General features: G+C 42.0%; 1 protein-coding gene across 4 annotated transcripts in view; it reads right to left on the bottom strand.

Moving 5' to 3' along the window:
• SRGAP2 (SLIT-ROBO Rho GTPase activating protein 2) overlaps positions 1–26,047 on the bottom strand; it is a 107,660-nt gene that overhangs the window by 11,719 nt on the left and 69,894 nt on the right. Inside the window, exons 7-17 of one of the 4 annotated variants that reach the window (XM_059831051.1) lie at positions 24,201–24,425; positions 22,424–22,525; positions 21,343–21,540; positions 16,686–16,770; positions 13,891–13,918; positions 11,921–11,951; positions 9,830–9,890; positions 7,748–7,825; positions 5,697–5,831; positions 4,236–4,341; positions 2,560–2,784 (exon numbers count right to left, since the gene is read on the bottom strand). In XM_059831051.1, the coding sequence (XP_059687034.1) occupies positions 2,560–2,784; positions 4,236–4,341; positions 5,697–5,831; positions 7,748–7,825; positions 9,830–9,890; positions 11,921–11,951; positions 13,891–13,918; positions 16,686–16,770; positions 21,343–21,540; positions 22,424–22,525; positions 24,201–24,425 (1,274 nt within the window). The remainder of the gene's footprint in view (positions 1–2,559; positions 2,785–4,235; positions 4,342–5,696; positions 5,832–7,747; positions 7,826–9,829; positions 9,891–11,920; positions 11,952–13,890; positions 13,919–16,685; positions 16,771–21,342; positions 21,541–22,423; positions 22,526–24,200; positions 24,426–26,047) is intronic. The other 3 variants (XM_059831052.1, XM_059831055.1, XM_059831053.1) reach the window with 3 other exon arrangements.

The raw sequence follows: 26,047 nt of genomic DNA, 5'->3' as shown, positions 1-26,047 counted from the left end.
GGCAGCGCTGCCTGCCTGCCCTGCCTGCTGGTCTTAGAAGCAAAAAAGCGCTCACTCCTCGTCTTACCAGACGCTGTTGCTAAAGACAAAATGCATTTGCTGCACTTTTACGCTGTAGCTCGTTAGAAGCAATTTTTAATTCTCTTCACACAGTAATAACGTCATTCCTCATTTTGGCCTTGCAATGGTTAAAGTATGTGATCACAGATGTAAAGTGCTCTCCCTTTGGTAATCTACCTCCTATACTCTTTTAAAGGAGAGAAGAAAAAGGAGAAGGGATAAAATGTTTGGATAATTCTGGCATCTCATTATGCTTAATCCACATGACACAAAGCTGCCCCATCATCTTCTGAGTCAGTACCTCAGGAATCAACCTTTCCCATCCTTTGCAAAGCCTTTATGCTACTTAATAAAGTTTACAGAAGAATTTGAAGCCAAATGGAGGTCCCCAGAGGAACACAGCATTGAGAGCTAAAGTTTCATACAGACTGTGAAGTAATGTCGCGTACAGCCAACGCTAAAGATCCAAATACTGCACAAAGACCACGTGCCTCTTCCTACCCAAGCCTCCAACAGCACTTTCCACCAAACCCCCTGTCCTTGCTGCAGACTCAGTCTCTCCGTTGTGTGAGCCCCAGGATGCCGCAGTGGTTAGCGCCAGGCTGCTGGGTTTACCCCAGGGGCTCCAAAAATGCAAGCAATATATACCGCCAGAGGAATGCAATGCAAGTTGAGCATCTATAAGCTATCTCCTTCCCTGTGATTCCGATGGTCTCACTTGCTGGTATGCAGGACTCCTGGACTCTCCCCATGCTGTCCTCGTGCACTCTCAGATGGACAGACAGATGCAGCACAGTCCTAGACTTGACTCAAAGGCAGTATTTCAAAGATGCCTGCAGCACAGCCCTGAATTTGTCATAAACTCTGAACCTTGCCCTACCCTCCTCTGCCCGAGGCAAGCCGTTTCAAAGCTCCTCGGCAGCTGCCGACTGGAAGCGAGTGCCGCTCGCAGCGAGAGCGCAGGCACGGAGGCGCAGAGCACACGAGCCATGGCGCCGAGCCCAGGCAGCCTCCACACCAAAGCACCGCCTGCGAGTTCCCCGGCACAAAGACGACTCAGCCCAGTGAAGTGGCACCGGGCGATTACAAACGTAGCAGGCTCCGTTCCCTGATGAATCAGCTGAACGACAAGGATTCACTTTGCTGCTTGCACACTTCGCGGCAAGGAGCCCTGTGGGCAATAACTAACAACTATCTAAATACCAGGGCTATGAGAAGGCTTGAATGGGAACCAGATGCTTCTTCCTGGCTTTAAGCAGTCTCCCTTGCTTGCCTCTACCCTCCTCTGCTTAATGGGGTCTCAGGTTAGGGTGGTTAGGAAGGGCAACAAAAAAAACCAAACACCTTCAGAAAATTGGTATTATCTTCCAGGACATTTTGCCTCCTACATACTCATGTGAGGTGTCATCCATGCTGAGTGTACTGAACATTTTTATTCCCTGCACCTTATGGGACAAAACCTCTTGTCAAAGTTAATGTGTTTCCTTAAGGTCATAAAAATTCTTATGTTTTTTTTCCCTCTACAATTCTTTCATATATAACATCAGCTAAAAACATCAGAGTGAAGGGTAAAATTAACAGAATTTCCAAAAGAGGCTCTGGCAAGTCCTGCACACAGCATTTAGTATAGAGGAGCCTCTCCTCACCGCACGTACGTGGAGTGAGCTGACAGTTAAAGCTACTCTGAAACAAGTCAGGGAAACAAGGCTAGCTCTGTCACCAGAGTGACTTCATTTAAAAAATGTATTTATTTTAGTATATGAAAATAATCATTTGCATTCCTGGGACACTGGAGGAGGGAAGGAGCAGGGGGAGAAGCAGGACACAATTTAACATTCCTCATTTTCAGAGGGAGAGATCAGCTTGGCCAGTAGGAAAGAAAACACCTCCTTTCCTTCCCCCTCTCCCCAACCTTCCACCCCAGATGACAGGAGCCGCTCTGGCTGAATTGCTTCCAGATGTGGCTTTCAGACTGAACACGCGGCCGGGCCTCTTGAGCTTTAAGCTGGATGGAAATGGTGATTTTGCATTCTTCCCTCTTCCCTCCCCCACCATCAGTGCTGCCCTGAAAATTAAACCATGCCACAGCTTTCTAGGTTCAGTTGCAAGTGACCCCTGCGTCTGAAGCAAAGGCACTCAAGACAAGCAGAAAAAAAAAGGCCAAAGCAGGAGAAAAAAGAAAGAAAAGATGAAAAAAGAGATTGATTTTGGCAGCTACCGTACCAGAACATCCAAGAAAATCCCTACACAACCTTGCCCTTCAAGATAAGTCAGCTAGGTTTGACAACTGAATAGCTACTTTCTACCAGCTTATTTCTTTTAAGTTGATGACTCTCCAGAGATACCAGAGCCATCTTCTCTTCCATAAAACAGATTTTTGAAAGGCTGGGACAGATGCTCGAATCCAGAATTAGACAACACAGAATGCATGACTGTAGCATGCTAATCTGTAAATAAATATCCAACCATTCATTTGCTCCTCAGTGGCATCCATCATACCAGTAATCCTCGGCGGTTCCACCTCTGCTATAGACTGGACCCTCCAGCTCCCTTGGTCCTGGGAAGATGTTCTCATGTTGGATGATGATGGTTTTGATCAATTCATTGACATGAGCTTGGCAAGAGACTTGATCATGACCTTCAGGCACAGACATCAGTGTTGGCCCAAAGCAGATGGCTAAATTGTAGGGATCCATCATGTTCTCTTCACTGAACTGAGATAAACTGCAAAAGACAGAAGGCGGGAGGAGGGTTAACAGCAGAAAACAACATTATCATCTGCTGGAGAACACAGAGCTGAGCTGGGAAGGTTTGCTTTGGGCTTTCTGCTGTTTAAAGCTGATCAGCTGGGACATGAATGTTCTGGGTCTGTGGAAAAAGCGAGATACTGATGGCATTTCCAGAGAAATGAAATAGAAACCCTGAAAGGAGTTTGAAAGCTTGAGACTATGCAAAAAGTAATGGGTGCTGACTTTACAAGGGAAGGACATTCTTCTTTAATCTTTGTCTTTAATTATTCTGTATTATTGCTGTTCAAAGCCCAGCACCCAATACCAGAGTTGTATCAGGTCGTCTCTGCCTAAGTGCACATGATCAAGTGTGCCAAGCGTTACAACCTTTCTCCAAGGCCCAGAAGCTTCTCAAGTGGGCCTTTTTCAGGACTCTTCTTCAGGATTTCCCAGCAAATCTGAATCTTGTAATATCTATATGGTGCCTTTTTTTAAAAACACAATTTTTATCTGACTAAATTTTGTCCCAAACCTACAATTTAAGCCTTTCAGGTACCACTTAAAGATTGTACAGAAAACTAAGTTCCAATACAATTCCCCTTGGAACTCCCTGTTTTCTAGATCACTACTTGGAATAATTAAAAGCTACTGAGACTGCAAAGTCACACATTTCATTGACTCCAGGAGTGACGTCTGTGAAACAAACCTGCTGCTGTCCAAAGAGAAATAACCACTTGAATATATGGATAGGTTTAGTAAATGTCCTGCCCCATTTTAATACAAATCTTTCAGAAAAACCTCAAACCGTAACATTTTCTCATTTTAATGTAAGGACTAGGAAGTTCATCAAAAGTAGATGATGAACTGGAACTTTACAAAAGCAGACAGGAAGCCTCAGGTCTCCGTTAGGTCAAAATACTGTCTTACAGCTGTATTTCTCTTTCCCCTAAACAGTATTCCAAGGGCTTTGACAATGTATATATAACCTTCCAGTTAGGACATTTTTCATTTATGCGACACCTCAGCTGTCAAGACCGCGTTACTGGAGGGAACTATTGGCTCCTTGCTGCCAAGCTATCCAATGGACCAGCCAGATGCAGGGGACTGTTTTAAAAAAATACACTCACTCTCCACCACCTAGTACATAGTGCTCCTTGCTGGTGTGGGCCCCAGTTTCTGACTCTTTCAAATCACTTGTTGCTTGTATTACCAGCACATTATTCACTTCCATTTCTGGAAGTCCTTTGAGATTGCATTCGTATCATCAGGATGAATTTCAGCAAGGCTGAAAAGCCCAGGAAGGCAGACACAGTAGCAAGCTACTGTGGCATCTGCACCTTGAACTGTTGCCCAGATCACACGCAGCAATGCTACGGCTGGTTCTGCCATTTATCATGTTTACACCAAGTACTACAGCAGGGCCATGGTGCTCTCAAGGATACTCACTGATTGAGGAATGCAAAGAGGTATCTCATTACAATCAGAGTGGTCTTCGGCAAGTTCAGAAGCACCTTCCGGATGTGGAGTGCTCTCTCTTGTAAATTATCCATTGCTGAAAGGAAGAAAGAGCACCAAGAGTCATGGTATTACCATACCCACAACTAGCCACTGCGTCCAAATGCAACCAGTATACTAGGATGGTTCCCGTGCAAACTATTAAGAAGGGCAGCGAGCAGAGCAGCAGCAGCAGGAAGAAGGAAGGGTCTGCCCATTTTCTGGATCCTCCAGCGCTGCCCAGCATGGGAATGCAAAGGCTGCAGAAGCTGCTGGCAAAGCCTTTGACAATGAAGGTCCCTGAACACGTGAAACTTCACTGCAAGTTCCTTCCTAGCGTGGGAGCACTGGATATCATCTGTTTCAATAGTTCTGGCACAAAAGCTCATTCAAGTTAGCTTAGAAAGGTGGGTGTTTAAAAAAGAAATTGTATAACACTCAAAGGAAAATTAACATAGTTAAAGGGTGAGGCAAAAAGCTCTGTGTGCAGCAGCCTACTGAGAAGTAAGTGGGCAGCATAAATCATCTCAGAAGGGAGAACTTATTTGGAAGCAGATTCTTCTTTTCATATAATGTGAATTGAACTCTGTAAATGCATTTGTCGGGAGAAGAAAACCACGAGTCATTTTAGAAGCAGTTATCTTCTGCTTTACTTCAAAGGCTGCCACTGCAAAGGCCATTTCACTACTTGGAGAATAGAATCATTCTTCGATTCTGAAGGACATGGCCATTTAAAATGAGGTTGTTCACATACAAAAAACACAAACAAATCTCTGCCCACCAGAACCATCTTTAGAAACCATTAAAAATGTTAATAACTGGACTGTGACTGCCCTCATGATTGATATTCTTTAATGGGAGTCAACCAATGGCCCCTCACAGCTATGAAGCTGAAAGGTATATGACTGCTACCTCGCCAGCTAAAGAGAGCATGCAGAAGCACGGCAGCAGACATACAGGCAGCGCGTATCTATCAGCGCTAGGGAAAGCACACAGGGCAAGAAACCCCGCTGGAGATCCCTGCTTCCGAGAGGGCATTTCTGACACCTTCCGATGAGAGGTCTTAAAGATTATTTTTCAGAAGTGGAGGTTTTTGTTTTATTCTGTTTTAAAAGAATCCTGTCATGAAGCACTGTCTCAGAAAAATCCATGACGCAGCCCTTAAAATCTATTAATTTCTCTCTCCTTGCTCATTCATAAAAACACTGCTATCAGAATAAGGATGGCTGTAACCAGGTAAATGTCCAGACTCTGGCTAATAGAGACTGGGATACCAGTGCAACACAAACCCCACCAAAGTAACCATAAAAAGATTATTTTGGAGCCAGGAAAAAGGGGGAGGGGAAGAGAGGAAAGTGGAAGATGAGACTAGAAAAATTAATCCTATTTCTTTTCAGATCTTCAAATACTTACTGACACAGGCAATCAGATCATGAAAGATATCCTTGGGGAAGAGAGGGTGCTCCAACCCTCGAAAATAGAGCTTCAGAACTCCTGCTATTGAATCCATGTCATGGTCATTCTGGTCCCCAGCCAACGGATCTTCCCCTTCATGACAAACAAAGAAAAACAGGAAAGAAAAATCACAATACTGGAGAAAAGAATCGGACTGGAAGGATGCACCTCAGCTGGAGAAAAAGATTTATGCAGCACAAAGTTAATCCCACCTACTCCAACTGCACTACAACCAGCGTGAGGTAGGGAGAGATCTCTCCTGTGCATCGCAGTTGAGAAGGGAAGCCTCTGACAGCAATCCCACGAGACCTGGGACAGCTTCCTATCAAGCAGATTACAGTCTAACACCGGAGCGCCTGGCTCGCGCTCAGAGGGTGGTGTTCCTCCTAGAGCAGGAGTAACACTTCCAGGCTCTGTGCTCCAGATATTTTGGTAGGGTGTGAACTTCACAGAGCCACCACAGAGGTGAACACTACATGAGTCAAGGAGCGGGTCTTTATGCAAACTCACAACCGAAGCTAAGGTGGATTCAGTGCACAAGCAAGAGGCCACTGAGCATCGTGCACGGGGCTCAGCAGGATGCAGACATCTTGTGTTGAATTGGCGGGGGCGAGTGTTTCTGGGACAGATCATTTGTCACTGCAGATATGCCACAGTTTGTCTGTATTACAAAAGAAAATATGCCCACTTAAGGAGCTGTTCCCTAGGGAAAACTCCCTATCAGATATAATCAGATTTAATGATGGGGCAATCCTCAAATTGAAGCTATATATATCCATTATGTGACTGAAATTACCAAAGCTTGCCTATTATCTTAATAACACACAGGATAATAAATGGGCCACTACAAACCGGAGCATTATCCTTGATATTAACTGCCACCAAGGGTTCTGGAGGAAGTAATAAACTGCAGAGACATTATTGTTAACTTTGTCAGTTCTGTATATCATGTACTTTACAGGGACAAGTGAGACGAAGCAAATAAAAAGGTGATTTTTTTTTTTATTTCTGCATGTTAGTGTTGGAACAACTGGCTATTTTCCCAAGATGACTGGTATTTCCTTTATTTAAAAAAGGGGTCTTTGAGTCTGATATCAAGCCTTTACCTGCAGCCTATGATACACATTTCTGCTTCCTCTGTTCTTGAGGATTTTAATTCTCAGGTAGACGGAGAGGAAAACAGGTGACACGTTTCACACATATTGTCCATTAAACTCCTCTCTTCCCAAAGCAAAATAAACTTGCTATGCCTAATTAATTACTGCTCATCTCTTCCAACAGCAAGCAGAGAAACACACTAACTATATTCTTTTAGAGTGATGTATTCAGGAATTAACATGTGCCCTGTCGTTTTCAGTGACCCAGGCGAGACTGGGGAGACAGGCTGCAAGGACTGCTTGAAGAGCAAGCTCTTCTGAACCTGCTCTGCTAGGGAGAACAGCCCAGCTAGGAGCTGATGAGTCAGGAGGCTCCCAGCTGTTCTTTGCCTTTGTATGGAATGGTTCTTCACACAGAAAATCAAATCTATTAAAAGCTATGTCAAGTTAACAGTGTCTTGAAATTTACTTTCTCATTTGCTGATATTTAGAATCAATGTAGCCAAGCTGTGCCTCAAGAACACAGAAGACACAATTTCATCCTCTAGCAGCCAGCCTGTTCATGAAGAGCTGGCGGGAGAGGGTAGGAAAATACAGTTACACCCAATAATGAAATTCTCTATGTCCTTTAGCGTTACAAATAATCAATAAACTACCAGACACGAGAGAAGATTGAATTCAGAGTATTTATTATACAGACACTCTACAAGATATAAAGCATAATGCCGAACACCTGAGTATGCAAGGTTAATGAGCACTAGAGAAGTGTTTGGGCTAGACTCACTTAGGTAACACAAAAATCAAAAGGAACAAAATATAGCGAGTTGCACTCAAAAGAAGCCATTGCAGAACATTTAAACAAATTAATACATTTGGCAATAATTTCTGAGATACCGAATAGGTCCTCCTTACCTCTCTCAAATGCATTTTTTATGTCATTCACTTCCACCTGTGACCCAGACACTCTGAATATCCCTTCATGCTGCAAACCTGTAAGACAATAAGAGATGCTGATAACAATAAGATAAGATAAGCTGGCACCTTCATCAGCTACAGCATATATGATAAAGGAAACATAAGCAACACAGGCAAAAATATGCTGTTTTAAAAGTCCTCTTTCCCTTATATGTCCAGGCACATACAGAATACGTAGAAACAGAACGCAGCACCACGGAGAAAAAATATTAACCCTTCTTTGTAAACTGACAGAATAACTGGGTTATAACAGCCATGCATGTTATCTTTTACCCTGAATGATCCCCAAAGGATTTTACAATCCAGAGAAAGTCATAAACTAACGGTCTATTGGCCAGAAGTAAAATATGGCTAACTACACAATGAGGCAGTTTATTTTGCAAGAGCGATACCGCAAAGGCCCAGAGCAAATCAGCCAATTGAAATGGAAGCATTTAATTACCCCAGCATGACCTGCTATCTAGGGTTTTAGGATAGTCTTTAAGACATTCTTGCTAAAAAGTAAGCATTAGCAACGTCATTAAACCCAGTTACCAAATAGGCGAGATGTTCCCATATACTACCATCACAACAATTTTGTTGGTACATGTAAGATGAGCAACAACCATTACAAATCAACTAATGAACAAAGTATGTGCTTCGTGTAGGGAAATCAACTCCCATTCATTCCAGCTTTTTCCCATTCATTCAAGCCTTTTAACTGCAGACTCTCTGAAATAGGGAATGCTGCAACGTCTTTGCTTTATTTATAATAATGGCTATAAACTAATAAGCCGTCCTGAATGCATCTGTGGCCTCTTCCTCTCAATTTCTGCGACTGTTTTTATCACAACGCAACGAAACCTTTGCAGTATGTGGCTGTATCTGGTAGCTGTGACACACAACTATGAACAGTGGAAAGAAATAATCCCAACTGCAGAGAAGAAAGAATGAAAATGACATTCATCCCACACCTACGCAGCAAAACATTTAGAAATGTCAGGCTACCTCCAACAAAATCCATCCCTGCAATGTAAGTGCGTCAGGCAGGCAGTTTTATAATTTCTTCTGCCTCAAGTGGATTTGTTGTATAAAAGCAAATTCCTTCTAATTATAAACTGTACCTGTAAGGCCACAATCTGACATTCGGAGCAAGAATCAGTTGAGTCTGTTGGAAAATCTTTCTGTAGGGATCTAAGCTAACCCACGAATATGAATCCAAAAAATAAAATCTCCTGATGGCCCCAGTTTGGTTCACATTGCAATATGGTTTCAATGATTTTTCCAGCAAATATCCAACTGTGGCCTTAATGAAGGATTACAGCACTTGGTTCTTCCAAGCGATGATGAGAATGAGACCCTAGATTATAGTTTCTAAAATGTTAATTAAACAAGGAAAATGAAACAGGACCTACTGTCTGGCTCTGTATCTTGGTTAATGAAGACAAATTCAACTTCTTTCTACATATGTTAATTAACAGCTGTTTCACATGCTACTAACAAATGATATCGATTAAAAATGAAAACAAATTACAATAAACATATAAATCTTTTACAGCATTCAAGGCTGTGAAGTTAATCTTCGAAACAGGTATAAATTATCTCATTGCAGCAATAAGTAAGCCATTAATTCACTACTTGACCTCCCACATTCAAATACTTGGGAGTATTCCTCCTCCTCTAGGAAGAGCATGATTATTGTTGGTGAAGGCCACATTTCAGGGCTCCAAGCAAGGTGAGTGGAGGTGAGGCATGAGTGGTATCTAGGACGAGAACCTTATTTTACAAGAAACAAAGGGATATTGTTGGAAGGACAACATTTCAAGGTCAATTATTTGCAGTAACTGGAAAAGTGATCACACTCGCAATACCAACAATATAGCCAAAAAGTCAAGTGATAGTTTCTTTACACTGCAGTCTCTAGGATTCCGCTGCACGAACACCGTGTCCCGAACTACTCTGAACATTTTTCAGAAAGCTTCTAAGATCACCATTTGTTTTCTAGAAAAATCAGAGGATACCTTTTGTCCATAAACTCACCATGTCTGCTAATGAATCGTATGCAGCTCTCTACGACCAGGGGAATAGCTTGTGATGAATCCTGTGCCAAGAGAAATTTAAACAATAGCAGCAATCAGAATGCAGAGTGATAGTAAGAGTGAAGGACAAAAGAAAAAAAAGAAGAATGGAAAGCAAATTTGTCCTCTCATCTGCAATATTCTGCTTCCATGCAGTTCCAGATGTGTTCAGTTTCTGAACTGATTACCAAACATCTCAAATATGAACAATTTCAGGATTGCATCAAACTCCTATTTTGTCACAAACATTTCAAATAGCACATCAGTACCCTGCAGTCACAATCCATTAAATAAGGTGCACCATACAGGTAGAAAACACTGCTCGTAGAAAACACTGTCACCAGTCCAAGGCCCAAACACAGTAAAATCTTCTAGATTGCCAGTTTCCAGCTTAAACATTAATTGAGGTTTTCAGTATGGAAACAAGCCTTTACACTTCCCTAGTCTCTGCATCACAGCATCACAGATTACTTTTCAGACAACTTAATTTCTGCAGTGTCTGCAGTTATGCCTCCAATTTTGGGGAACAGCAACTAAGCAACAGAAGTGCTGCAGTTTGCTTAAGGTCAGATGCCAGTGATTAAAATTACCACGCGATTACCACTTCCAAGTTTCTGTTTATGTATAGCCTCTTCTACAGTAGTTTTGGACAGCAATGCCTCTAATTTATATCAAAATGCTCACTTGTTAGGATGCTACAGCATCACATTTCAACCAGCTCAAATGGATGACAGACCTCTGCTCAAAAATATATGTAAAAAACCCAGTTCAACCATTCTCCCAACTTGTTTAGGTTTAATGTTTTTTTGTTTTACTGAAATGTCATAGAACTTGGTCATATAGTGACAATTAATAATCTCTCTACTAATTAGCCATAGCTCGTTAGAACTAGTTTTCTATATGCTGTACAGAACAACACCAACCAATTAAGAATACTTCAGAAGCCATTCTGCTGCTCAACTGGCCCCTGAGGACACGCTTTATTAATAATCATCCAAACAGCATTACAACTCCTCAGACTTACTTTGGAGTTTGACAGGAGGAACCCACAGAGAAGCACATATTCTGGGTCCCCAGCAGGGACTAAAACGCTCAGAGCAGTTTTAAACTGTTAGGTCCCAATCAAAAAAACCCTATTAAAACCACACGCAAGTGATTTCATATAGGTTACCGAGAGCTGTGGATTCAGTGTTTGCTAACAGATTAGTTTTTAATTTAGGTTTCCAAATCAGAGACCAGTCTGTCAGCTCTACTCGAGTCAGAATATGTTTCTGAGACACCTCAAAAACCACTTGCGAAAATGGCAACCAAGACATACACATACGTCATTTTCAGCATAGGAAAGGACCATTTTTAGAGCATAAAGGAACAATTAAGCTCAGAAAATGAAAAAGGTTTGACTCTGCAACCAAAACCACAACCTGCTCTCTTACATAATTTGCAATATACAGGGATCCTAGAAAAATACAAAGCAACACCCCAAAACAGACTGCATGAAATGAAATTCCAAGCCAAATTTTGTCTTTATAGTATCAACAAGAAATATTTTGTCCTTTCCCTATCTCAAAGAAGCATATTTTAGCTCCTCAGGTACTAAAAAGTAACAGATTATCCACCACAGCCAGGAAAACAAAGCATCGCTGTTATAAGCCTTCACTACAAGAAGGCACAACAAGTGAGCAGTTACTGGTTTACTAGCATTGCAGTGGGGTACCAGTGAAAATAAAGGGAAAGGGGACAAAGAAACAACCGCGTGAAACCCATAAACCACGACTGTCCAGACAGCTCAAGGCTGTTTGGCATTTTGGTTCCAGGTCTGTCAAAACACAAAGTAAAATTATTTTAAATTTTTGTCAAAGAAAATTAATCCAGGCTGTGGATCCATGTTTTATTGACTTCAGTTACTGAACACCAGTTCCACTTGAACAAGACTGAAAAGGTCCATGTAAGAAAGGGAGGGAAGGATAAAAACAGTCCCCTGTTTTCCATCTGTCCTCCTCTACACAAAACACCCCCCTATCCCTGGTTTGTTACTTAAGGAAACGTTTATTACCTGCTTCCTTATGGTGGAGCTGCGCCTGCCGCTGATGAGATCAGAACCGCCCATTGGTGCAGGAGGGAAAAAGAGAACAGACAAGTCAAGATAATCCCCTACTATCATCGTTTTGTTTTTTCGGTATTCCAAACTATGCATATTTCGGAGGAGGGAAGGAGCCAGATATACAAGTCAATCATAATGACTTCGTGTCATTCAATTTACAGAACTTCAGAAAGATTTGAAGCGACTTTAAATCATTAAAAACCTGAAATAGACAGAGGGGAGTCCACTGCTTTGACAAAAGTTTACCCTTGACATTTTAATTCCAACTGTATGGAAATCTGTTATATAGGGCTCCTCGTTCAAGATGATGTTTGTTATAAATTGCACATAGCGCTTCTCTGAAAGAGCCACTCTACGGAGGGGAGAAGCAGGTGGGCATGCTGGTTCCTACTGTGCTGTTAACAGCGACCTCTGTGGAGTCTTTATTATAGTTTATTACAGATAAGACTTCAAATAAATAAATAACACAACCCCCCTCAAACACCAGCACACACTAGCCAGGCTAAGCCTTTTCAGTACAAACCATGATGGTCTCATTTATTTATGTTGGTAGACATTAATTGTAGAAAAATAGGAAAAAAGCCTTCCTTTGCCAGGTTTTTTTCCCCTCAAAACTTATTACTGGGGTTTAAAATTCCTATAGTTTCTTGTAAAAATGAAGCATGAGAGATAATAGTAGAGAGGCCCTAATGCATCATTCAAGCCAATTCCCTGCTAGGGCAGATGGCTGCTGAATTATAAATAAGGTGATTAGAACTGTGATTTTTAAAAAGACTGTACAATGTGTTAATTCAGGGGAAATTCCTTTTATAAAAATCAAAAACACTGAATGAAAAAAAAAAAAGAAATCAGATTCCATGGGCTGTCACAGACAATACGGTCTATTTTAAACTATTAGCAGTAATGATTCTTTGATATTTAAAATTGTTTCATGATGAATAATATTTTATTATTATGGATGTCAGGCTCTAATTAGGACCTGTCAGCTTTGCTTTGCTGCAAGGAATGTGAAAAGTAGTAATGACTCCAGATCGGTAGTAATCACCTTCCTTTTGTTAACAAGGCAGGATGATGCACAGCCCCTACCCCAGCTCCTCGTGCCCAGTGGAGCCCCTTGAATCCATCAATTTGGAGATGGAGATTTGTTATGTTTTATAAAAACCCCATCAGGAGAAGCTTAGTTATGGTTCTGTGACTGGTCCTAATTATAAATGAAAAGTTTATTCTGTATGACCTCTATACTGCTGCAATCCAGTTCCACAGCACAGCAGAGAGCACCAACGGGATAAAGAGTTTTCTGATTTACGTCACTCAGCCCCGTACACCAACCATGTGGATAAACCCTGCAAAGTCATGGGCCCATCTCCCTTACAGAAATAGGAATGCGTTTATAAAAATCTTAGTTCAAAGAATACATCTCTTGGTGACGGTGCCAAATTAAGCAGTTCTCACACCTGCCCATCCCCTTCCTGATTTGGATTAAACGCACGAGGACAAGAAAAAGTGGGAGACCTCCATGTATCTTTTTTTTTGTCCTCCCCCTTGGTTATTTTTAACCCCCGTCGGTTTCCCAACCTGTTGCAACAGGCAGCAGGTGTACGGTCACAACTGTGGCGGCTGCACGGGGCAGCAGCAAGCAGGGAGAGCTGTTTAAGCAGGCGCTGCATCAAAAGTAATATTCATTACTCAGCTGACCGGAGGTTACTAAACATATGTATAAGCTGCACCACCACCTTGCACTGATGTAGGTAATAGCGATGGTATTTAAAGCCATATTAACTAGCAGGAATTTGCTTATATATTAGCTAAATTATTATCTTTTTCTAACAGATACATATCCTGGGCTGGTAACTGATCTGGAATGGCAGCAACCAACTTGCACCAGACTTCCCTTAAAAAATGATTCCCTGAGCCGCACCTACCTGGCAAGGGAGCAGTCAGTCCTTTGACCTGTTAAGACGACAAAGAAATACAGCATTAGGAGAAAGGAACAGGAAAAACTCTCAACTGCTTTGTAAAGTCGGTTTTAGAAGGAGGTGGAGGAGGAAAACCATCAGAGAGGGAGGGGGCAGCTCTGAGGAGCCAGACAGGGGCTGCCTCCCCCAGGAACGCTGCTGGGGAGACCACCGAAGCCCACCCTGCTGGCACAGCTCCTTCGTGGCCGACCAGGAAACGCAGCAAACAGCTCAGGCTACCCGAGGACTCTTTCTTTGGAAAGTATTGTTTTTGAAAATCAGTTCCCTGCGCATTCTAATTGTTGACTTGTGCTGCCAAAAAACTGGGCTTGTCAACCTCTCCCTCCCTCCCCCTTCCCAGGGGAATTGGTGGGGCAAGAGATTATTCTTTATAAAGCCACTTAGTAAGATTGAAAACATTCACGGATTTGTTAGCCCACAGACTGAACATGCTGGCATTAAGCTATTTTGGGAGACAGGCATTTAATGGTATTTTCCACAAACATTTATAAAAACGTTCCATTAACTTGCACTGAGTTTGCAAGGAAGCAGCCAAGCTAACGACTACTGCTAATGCAGGCATCATTTTAAAATAGCACAACAAGGAGTAAAAGAGACAGAAAACCAGTATGTGCCTTTGGGAATTGTACAGGCCAGATCTTTTGCTGGTATAGATCATCATTGGTGAAACCGTACTGATTTACAACAGCTGAAAATCCACCTTCCCTACGACATCTTCCTGCTCCTGGGGAGATGGAAGAATGAACGAGGGAAATGTCTAATTGCTGATGGCTGACAATTAGTTGAACACATCTCGATAGCCACTTTCCTCTCCCCACGTAAAGCCAAAGCAGTGCATAATTTACATGAACATGTTATTCTGAAGCAGAATTTCCAGCCATCTGTCCCATTTCCATCATAGAATATTCATATATATAAATTACATGGCTGTGGCAACATCAAGGGGCTCCTACATTAGGGTGACAAATGTGTACAGTAGGCAGGGACCTAATTACTTGTAGATAGGAAGACTTGCTGCTATTTTTATTACTGGAACTTGTCATCTTTAGATTAAGGCAATTTTCAAGAGGACTAACTAATGTCACCTGAGGATGGGGCAAAGAAGAATAAAAATCGTAACAAACCCATGAATTTTCCAGGGACTGAAGACATGCAGCTGTATGCACATTTTTCAGTAAAGCTTCTAACCATGCTCTGGGGACTTGTGAAAGGCGTTTTATTTGCCCATTTCCCAATTAAGTGACATTTTATGGATAAGCCTAGGCACAGTCCCCAGTTTGTACCATTAACCTGCTAACGTGGTTTTGGAGACAAAATGTACCTCCCTTTCTCAGCTCCTTTTGATCTCACAGATGACAGAAGCGATTTTTCTCAGAAGCTGCTGGAGCTCACCCTGACACACACTGGGTCCCTTCACAGAGTGACTAAGAAAGCTCTGGTATTGCAAAGCAACCCCCAAAAAACAGAAGCAGCCTTTAAATCTACATAGCAATACAGAAATCGCATTTAATTTCCTCTTCTTTTCCCCTCACCACAGCTTGAGACGGGTTCAAGGGGCAGGCAGGTTAAGAGGAAATAGGTCTCGGTATGCAGAGGTCAGCTATGATCCAGGAATGTGATTAGTCACAGGGGCAGCACGGGTGTCATTTGGAGATATTTAGAGGCAGAAGAAAAATACCCTAAGGACACAGATCTTTGGCTTCATCCACCCTTTTTACAGGACAGCTGAAGAGACGAGCAACTTTAAACAATAAAGCACAGAACGATGACAACATCCTTTCTCTACCTTGTAGTGGTTTGGGTCTGATAAACATGAAACTCTTAATTACCGTAGCAATAAGTATTTTATTTTTATAGTGCATTTTTAAACTGAAAGCGAAGCACTTCAAAGACCACATGCTGTTTAAGTTTTCATTCAGAAGATTTGCACACCATAAACTGTGGGGAGTCCAGCTAAGTTACATATCAAAACACGAGCCCTGCTCCAGCATATAAACCCAGGAACGAGTTGAGCCATTTTTTTGACCTGACATTTAGACCGTTAAAACCTTCTCTTCTCCAAATACGAGGCAGACAGGTTTCTATGGAAACTTGGATGCATAGTTTACGCGTGTTCGGCCAACAGGATTTGCCCATACCATGAAGGAAAAGAAATCTTCCTTTGTTCTGGCACTAATAGCAAATGCATATTCAGTTCTGGCCGCTGCCCCTTGCCTAATGCCTTCTAGACAGGCAACATATTTTACATGCTCTGAAATTTGTTTGTTATTCCCCTAATAATAAAACCCTGTGCTCACGCACATTATTTTGGTCTGAATTGAACTCACAGAGGTGAGAAGCAGGTAAACTACCATGCAAATGAAACTTCTGACCAGCCTAACGAGGCAATACTTCTCAACTAATCAGTAAACCGTAAATCACAAGGTTTGCCACCATACAGATCACTAAGTAAGAAGCAGAATGTGCGTGTATGGGGAGAGGACAGGATGAACAAATGCTTCATTTTAACAAATAAGCGATGCACATTAGCGATTCATTAAGCATTTTCCATTCACCATTAATCAAGCAGCCTTGTAGGTCATTTGGCTTCTCCATCATGCAGATCGGAAAAAATAAATTCATAAAACATGAGTACGTCCACTTTGCATCAGTAATCCAAGACCGTTACACTCATTCAGCTGACTAATTCAATAAGTGCAATAGCCTGGCTAATAGCAGTGACGAGCGGGTCCCAGACTCACTTTCTCCCAGGGTCTTCTGAAGAAGGTCGTGTTTGGCTTGGAGCTTCGTTATCAGGTTCCTGCCTTCCAGATACTCCTTCATTTTCTGCGAAGGTGGAAAAAACCAAGATCATGAGTGGGCAATTAATTTCTTCGATTGCATCTTTAGGCTACTGGATTCTGAACATAATGCTGAAGTACAAAATTACACTGAAATTTACAGTGCAAAAGATGCACTAAGTCCTCCTGCTTTATGTATCCATGCAAACCTGAAGCTCGGTCCATACGTATCTGCAGTGCAATTTCTATTGTTTCACTGTGGAATCAGCTGAACGTTTGGCATCTTTTAGACATCCGAGAAGCTGTCATGCATCTCCTCTCCAGACAGGGCGAAATGGAAACGCACTTCCCTCGCGCGTCATAGGCAACTGAATGAGCAATCTGTTTTAACAAACTAAAAGGCCGCTACTGTGCTTATTCTCTCACTTAACCTCTCTCACCCCACTTTACTTGTCAAATAGTGTGTCTGCCTCCACGCTGGATGATACACAGGGTTGCAGGGGGGGCATGGGACAAAACAAATAAAGATATTATTTAAGTTCAGATTTGTTCTCTCGGTGAAATATTATACAATCATGCAGTCATTTTTCCCACCTCTGCAAATGCTGGTTTTTTACAGCTCTTTCATCTCTTATTTTGCAGTTCAGAACAGCATTATTTATCTTTACCATGCTGCAGCGCATAAAATACTCTGCCGTACGGTAGGTGTCCACATTATAATTAGGACACGTTTACACTCAAAAAATATGTAAATGGCACATAACTCTTCAAATACCACAGGTCATTCTTCAGAATCATGAGATATTTTAAAAATTCAGCTAGCAAAATGAACACAAAGAAAGGATTCTCATTTAATAATGAAATGTTTCAGTTCTTGTCTTCAGCTTTCTCCAATTCTTTCCACTTTCTTCCAGTTCTGGTCTAGTATTGCCAAATGAGACTGCAAACCCTTAAGGTAAAAAATGGTATTTTAGCTAAGAGAGTGCCTGGACCGTGAGCAATCTATACATATACTGCGACACTAGGGAGGGTGGGGGGAAACCGTCCAGGAGCTAACGAAGTTTCCGTTCTGGGCTGCCCAGCAATAGAGTGCACTGACACGACAAAAATGGCTGAGCTAGGGCTTTAATTAACTGCCAGAAGTCTGAGTTTTATGTCCCTTTGGGTGACAACATTGGAAGAAAAATTTCATAAGAATTAAGTCCCTTTGGAGAGTCTCAGCACTTCCTGCTTCCTATACTAATACTTCAACTTTTTTGTTGTTGTTTTAGAAGAAAACAGGAAGCGTGATCACTGTGGCAAAAAAAATTAACCGTATTTTTTGGAATTTCCCTGTAGAATCTGTTCACCAAGCCCCAACTGTATATTGTGCTCGATCAGTTAAATTTTTGCATCAAATTTTGACAGAAGAAAACACGAAGAGTATAAGCTGCAAAAATAACCAGAGAATTTGAAGTGAGGGTTTGAGGGTAAACCTGATTCTGGGAGGTGCCGAGCTCCACGTCTCAAAATCACGATCAGGCAAAGAGACAGAAGGGCTAGGAGGCTCAGCTCCAAATAGCTTAAACAGAAGCTTAAAGATCAGCAAATCAACTTGATTTGGAAGAGAGTTAAGCTTCCCTTTGAAGCAGATATAAAAACTTAAGCTCAGCCTACCGGTGGCTGCAGCTCAGCGCGGCTCTGGCCGATCGCTCCGGCTTTGAGGCATTTGCAGCGGTCACACTGAGAACATCGCCTGCCCACAGATGGGTACCAGGGATTGTTTTAAAGGAGAAAAAGAGAAGGTTCCTAGCCAGTGCAGTATTTCATGCATTCTTTCTATTTCCTCATGCCTAACATTCTGTACCCTGCCTGTTACCAGTACGCTTATGAAAAAAAGAGTAATTTCAAAATGAGGCTTCAGGCTTTTTTCAATGCATTACAAAGATTCACTAGGATTTGATTTTGGGCTTAATAAAAGCAGCCAAGAAAAAAAAAATAATCAAACTACAGGAGAACTCCTTAGGATTTCATTTCTGGCAGAGAACAGCTGGAGTCAGACTAAGTACAATCAGACACAAAGCAGTAGAAACGTCCTCAAGTCACGTTATTTCCACAGTGTAAAAATTAAGAGGTGAAGATCTGTTGTTAGCCAGAGACAGCGCGCATTTTGCGCCTACCATCTCCTCAAAACCATGCAACTTTTGACACTCTCTCCAAGCCCAAACTCACTGCAGTATTTTTCCAGCGAGAACCAGCTGGCAGGTGGCATACATAATGAAGCGAAATGCAAACTAGACCGTATCTTCCTGCCTTGTGGGAAAGGAGATTTTACGCTTTTGAGGCTATAAAGAAAAAGAGTTTCTGTCACTGTCCCACATCCTTAACTGTCTCCAATCTGGAAGGCTCAGCAGTTTTCCTCCCTCCCTCCGCCCCCCAAGAATGACTTCAAACAAGGCACTCGATTGAAGGAGCGGGTGAATCAGATCCCCACTCCCCTGCGCCGCTGCTAGCGACAGAACGTGGGAACAGGGGCACATTGACACAACCAGCATGACATTTCTGTAGGATTGATTAGCAGGGGAACTTTATGTAATACTTACCCATGTCTTAAGGGTTTGGTAATAATAAATTTACATTAATTTTTAAGGCATTTCACAAAGTGAGCATTGTACTGGGTTTTAATCTTTCTGGAGGAAAAAATAACATTTCGACTAAGAACTAAAATTATGCCCTGTTTTAGAGGTAAAAAGAATCAAATCATTCATTCCCCTTTTCACTTCTCAGGTAGGGCGGAGTGCCAGCTGTACTACAATTAGCAGTACGGTCTCAGCTCTGACAGGCATCCTCACGCTAGCTCCGATTTTGCTGGCTCAGGAAGCGGGAGTGTGGCCATGGCAGCGGCGGTACCCTCCTGCCAGGACAGATCCCCGGGTTTTGGCTCCCTGCAGTCACTGCTGCTTCCTTGCTTTAGCTCCCTGCATTAGCTTAGTACTAAGTCAATCATCATTCCTATCCTTTTCACTGAGACGGGGCAGTTTAAGCTTCTAGTCTGAATACAAATCTTCCTTCAAAGCCCTAACAACAGAGCCATCTCGGCACCAGCGTGCAATGATATGCCTCTAGTGGAAATACAGCTCATACCAGCATAGAGGTACGACAGTCAGTACTCCTTCAATTAAATTCCCATAGTGGCATCACTATATTTACCTAAGAGCTCTGCCTAGCTAGCAATGCAGTACGTGGAATTTCCAAGTGGAGTTACATATTAATATGGAATATTCTTTCAAATTAGTATTTTTCTTTCCGTTCATATCCCTCAGCATTTAGCACATCACAAGGTATGGGGGATTTAAATCTCTATTCTGCACTACAGTTTGGTTTTTGCCCCCCTACACAAAGAATGCCTCGCCCATATTGCTACACAGCTCTGCCCTCAGTCTCATTAATACTCATCTAAGCATTTTCTCATACACTGAAAAAACTGCTCCTTATAGATTCAAAGCTTGAAATCCCTATAAAGGATATTTTATAAGTCTGGCCAATAGTAGATCAATCAAACATCTGACTAGGCTGGTTAAAAAGGTCCTCCATGAACAGCTTCGTTCTGTTGATAGTTATTTTACCCACGTTGCGCAGGACATGGCAGGCTGCTCCTCTGCTCACTGAGCCAGCTCCGCAGTCCTGCTGGGACCTCACTGCTCTGCAGCAGGATACTGACACTACGAAATGGAAAAATACTACATCCAAATAAAGTCCTGGGTTCGGTCTCCTATTTGAACTTACAATAGTCCCTCTCTAGAGAGGGAACGCTTAAGGGCTCAATTAAAAAATCGTTTTTCTAGTTTCATAAGCCTGGGCAGGGTGGTCAATCCCTTCTTAATTGAATCAGTTTCTCCACCCACTTTTCTCAATAGCCAGTTTCACCTCCTACAAAGGCCTTTTAATTTTTTTAAGTCAAGGCTTGACAGAAACCATCCTGCCAGCTAGTGTAATTTGCACAGAAACATCAGACTTTTAATCAGCAATACCATTCTTGGAAGAGGAATGTAAAGGACAGTAAGCTTCGCAAAAGACGCCCAAAGGAATGACCAAGTAAGCGGGATAAGAGGTACGATATTCATCTGCTATTTTGAAATATTTTTAAAATGGAAGCTAATTCAACAGCTTAACATAAATCTAGTTTAGGAAAAAACATATAGTCGGGTATGAAATTCAATATAAAAAGCTCTTAGCATCTTGTAAAAATGCATCGACTCAATTAAAAGCTCACGTGAGCTGAAATTGTAAGATGATAATAATAAGAAATAAAAGAGCTAAACAATCTTTTAATTTGTATTATCTTTGAAAATTGATATTTACAAGCTAGTAAGTTCCTTTTCAGACAATTCCTTTTTAGATGCAGAAGAAATCAAATTTTACACAATTTATCCACACACTAAGTTTGCATCAACAAAGGTATCCCAATATATTTGTGAAGAATTCAAAGCACCCGGCTTTAAAACCCAATATGCTTACCCTGCTTGTCCAAAATCAATTACAGAAGCATTTTTGTAAGATGATAGCCTCATTTTGCGCTCTCTTTTGAGTGTAATTCTAAATACATTATGCGTGCTCATACTGAAAATTAACTCCTTACTGTGAAATAGAACTGCTCTGTCTCCTGCTGGTTTGCCCTTCTCTTGGCAATGCTCGGTTTGCTCATGAACGTTTCCGAGACAGTGGATTTAACAGACTCCATAGAGTTGCTATACTGAAAGCAGTCAGAGACATCAAAGTCCTCTATCGTGACTATATCCTGGATTGTCTGGAGTGTAGCTTCCATAGTCTTCTTAACCTGTCCAGCAAGAATGAGAGTACTTAAAAAATGAAGACAGTATGTTGCAAGTAAAAAACAGAGGTAGTAAGTACCCTGGAGCATTTTACTAATAAACAGATATTACTGGTTTCACATCCTGTGTGCCATAACTAAGGTGCAAGTTTTGCTCATTAACAGCACAGTCCATATAAACAAAGGGCTGGCAGCACACAGAACCAGCCAGGAGCAGGAAAACACCTGTAATCTTACAGGCTGGGATGAGGAGGAGATGTAAGGAAATTTAACCTCAAAGCAAAGGGTGCTGGAACCAAGATTTTATAATCGTCTTCTGTAACTACATCTACTGGGCATCAAATGTTAGATATTAAAAACAGGGCTTTGCACACTTTAAATTTTTACTGACGGCCAGAATCAACTTCCTAGACATAAAGGAGTCGCAAATTTTGCCCAAGGAGCATTAAAAACTCCTGAACACAGAAGTGCAGATTAGGTGTTTTGACCTGTTCCCAAACAAATGCCATTGATCTAGTCTTCTCATCTTAGATGACCAATTAAACAAAAATTAGCTCTTAAGTTATGCAAATTGACTGTCTTCACTTCAAAACATTAAATTCCCCTTTTTCTATTAGCTATTCAAATACAACTTTTGCAACGTAGCCAGCCCTATCAACTTAAGGATGGGAAGAGAGATACGTGTGGGTATTTCAAAGGATCCTCTCTGTGCACCCAGTTTTCACGTCAAATCACACACTAATACACTGCTGGCCTCAGTTGCCTTATTCTTGAATTCTACCACAAGCCTTCACAGAAGAGGATCACGGAAACTAGATTCTTCCTTAATTAGCCTCCACTCCCCACTGGAAGTAGTAAAAGGGTTGTTGATTTTGGTTGTTTAGCTCACCTCTTCATTTTCAATCTTAAGCGTAGATAATCGAGACTGCAACTGCTGGCACCTCTGCACTAACTCACTCTGGACTGGTTGTTGGGCACATAGCTGCGACTCCTGGAAGAGAAACAGCACTGTTTTCAGAGGGCTAGGGATAAAACCCCACAAAACCAAGAACACTGCAAATAGTTCATTGTATTATTACAAACAAACATCCTCCAAAGTGCTTAATTTTAAGTCTTTGTAGCCCTGGATTTCAACCAGTGGAAAAGGCCTGTGTTCTACCAAATTGCAGTTCACTTCCCGACTGTGCTGAAAAGTAAGCAAGAGGGAGAACGTGAACGTCAAAGAAGAACTAGAAAAAATTAGCTACTTTCTGTAATGTAAGCTTGTCATGAGTTTTGAAAGTCTGAAGGTCCTCTATCACAGATATGAGGCTAAATCAAACGCTAAAACCTCAAGGAGAAGCAAGTGTGCTTGTCAGCACATCAAGAAGAATTTGGTTCCATATATTACCCAGGTACCCTGGGGCAGGGGTACGAGTGGCTGAGCTTGCTCAGCTGAACTACCTGTACACTACAGCAACAGGTACGATTCACTATTTAACGAATGCAGTGAGGTCAAAATAAAAAAGAACAGGTTAGGGACCTATCAAATATGCCAGACCAGTGGGCTTCCCTGTACTGTTAAGAATTAGTCTTATTTCACAGCATCAGGCAGCTTCTCCTTTGGTATTTGGGCTTTTCTTAAAGGAAAACATTGACCTCGCTGCATAAGGCTATTGTTTAAAAGACAGAAATTGGAATTGGAGTTTTATCACACATGTGCACACATACCGTCATATATTCAATCTGGTACATGCAGGACCATTGCAACAAGACTATCAGCCTGCATTTATAACACTCATTTGGCCTTGAGAAGAACCAAGATAAATGATTCAGTGAACGTGAGCTGTTAACTGAATGACATTCTGCAGGTAATTCTTTTTCTTCCCACGATCTTACAAGATACTACCAAAGCACAGAAAAACTCAGAAAGGTCATTTGCAGTCTGAGGGTTTCACTTAAGAGGGAAGCCTTAAGCAGCGACTGCAAGAAGAGTCTGGCTGCAAGAGACCATCCTTACAGTTTTTCCTCAGTGTTCAGGAGGATAATCTAGAAATCCAACCAATTGACCTAAATTATTACATTGTATGTGTGTTCCCATTTAGATTTGTGAACCGGTTTCAGCTTGTGTGACTTTAAACAGTTCCCAGATGAGTAACCACATCTTGATAAACCTATAAAGAGAGAGATTTTCATTGCCAAAAATGAAAGTCCTGACTGCCTTGTCTCACAATGAAGACACATAAAGCACCACTATGAACCATTTGTGCTCTAAGATTACACACTCAAATGCCTCAAAAAACAGCATTTAAGTCTCTTATCTCGCTGCCACTTTAAATCTCTTAACTCCAGAGTCTGTCTCAGGGTGCAGAGGTTAACTGTGGCTTGAACAAGAGGTTAAAACAGTGTTTCCTATCTACACTTGGTATTATACCTAAATTAAGCATTTTCATCTTCAGTAGCTTTGGTAGTCAAAAAGTGAGAGTCAATTGTATTCAGACATCCATGCCATAAGCCACCGCTTAATCTTCGTATCAGCTCCCTTTTGCAAGGCTCCCCTCTACCTCCCAAAAATAGAGCCAAACAGGTGGCCTGTTAGCGGGTCCATCTATCAAAGACGAGGCAAGTAAAGAGGCGAAGCTGCAAGTGTTTACAGAGCCAGAGCCAGAGGAGGAATATAAACTGACCATATCACCCATATGCGGCTGAAACTCGAACTTCATGGGCGGACAGAAGACATTGTTGTACATCTCCATCAGGCGCTGCTTATCACTGTTGGCATCCAGGTTCTCAACGGCGTTTTCAATGGCATCCAGACCCTCATGCTTTGACTGCTCCAGGTTTAGCTCAGCAGACAAGAATGTCCTGAGAGCTCTGTTGAGGCTAGCGTGGTATCCCAGGTCACAACACTGCTGGAAAAAGACACACAACTCCATATGAATAACCGAAGAAATTCTGTAATGAAAATGAAAATGTTTCCAAAGCCAAAAGTTATATAAATGGACAACAAGTCGTGACTATTTTATCATCTTCTGGGTACCAGAGCGGTCTCACATCCCTCACTCATCACAGAGGCATCTTGACTAGGGGTCCTCAGAGTTGGCCCTACACTGAATTCTCAACCTCTAATCCCATACAGATTTCAACATCATGTTATAATTAGTCTCCAAGAAAAGTACAGCTTAAACTGTTGTAACACTTTGTGGAGTTCTCATGGGGTACTAAAGAGTTCATTTTTAAAAAACCAAAAAGTAACCTAGAATTGGGTATGTTCAGGGTATTTCTTTCGATTCTAACCTTACTTTCAGGGGCGCTGATTCACACTGAAAACACTCCAAAATCCTTAAATAAAATTATTCAAAGGAAAACAATGCACTAAAGTACTACCCGGAGAAACAAGACACAGGAGTTGGATCATCTGTGAAGGTTAATCTGCATCTAAATTATTCCACCCAAGATACAGAAAAGTGCTTAATTCAGTGTACTTCAGGAAGCAAGAACATGACCTGTACATCACAGGCATAAAGAACAGCCATCCAAAAAGAGAGGAGCAATCAGTTGGGATGACTTCATTGCTGGGGTGAAACAGAAGAGCAAAAACTTTCAAGCAGAAAGTGGTCGTGGTCAAGAATTTCCTGGCTATCACTGACACCAGGATGATGTCACTGGAAGACAATCAAGCAGCTTCATCTCCACCATGGCTGCGCAGCCAAGTCTTAATATTTCAGAAGGGAGCAAGGCGCTTTTCATTAGCTGATCAGAAACAGCCTGAATTTTTCAGACATCTAATAAAGTGAGCGAGAAAGGAACCCACCTTCTTGGAATTACAAGCAAGATTACATACGCTAGGAGAATATCCAAAGAGAAAGAGACCATCTGCTTGATTGCTGGGCTGCTCTGTAAGCAAAATTCACATGAAATCTCCTCCTCAGCCATCATTTGGGTCTCATCACTGTCATTGTGTGCAAACGCAAAAAAGAAAGGCGGGGGGGGGGCGGAAAGGAGGGGTGCAGGGAGAGAGAAGAGAGAGCAACTACTGGATCATTCCCTGCTTTCACAGAATTTCTGTCACCAAGTGCTGCTGGATGCCTGGCTCCTGTGCCAATGAGCTGTGGCAGGTGTGGAGTCTTGTAAAAAGAGCTGCAGTTGCTGGTTAGGCTGGAGGCAGAGAATTAAAGGACTTCACATTCAATCAGAAAGAATAAAAACTAGCCAAAAAAAGCAACAAAAGATGCTTGATTGAGAATTTGCACGTGTGGAGGCAGTCTCGGATCAACAGCCACTCAAAGCTACTGCTCTTTTGCATGCACATTACAGTGCCATCCTCTGCAGTAATTTGGGGAAAGCTAGTCCAAGTTGGGCCAACAGTCTGGCCAGCATTAAGATCAGCTTAGATTTAACAGCAGCAGTTGCTCCTTTTCCCCTCCTACTGGGGGCCAGACAGCTGCACACCCACCCAGAGTGACCAGCTTGTCCTCCCTGCGCTCGCCCTCCTCCAGCACACATCCGCCTCCGGAAGGAAAGCCGATCTGCT

The sequence above is a fragment of the Gavia stellata genome, chromosome 30, assembly GCF_030936135.1.
Source record: "Gavia stellata isolate bGavSte3 chromosome 30, bGavSte3.hap2, whole genome shotgun sequence".
In the NCBI taxonomy this organism is placed as follows: Eukaryota; Metazoa; Chordata; class Aves; order Gaviiformes; family Gaviidae; genus Gavia; species Gavia stellata.
The sequence above is the reverse complement of the archived record's forward strand: the minus strand, read 5'-3'. Positions and strand labels throughout refer to the sequence as shown.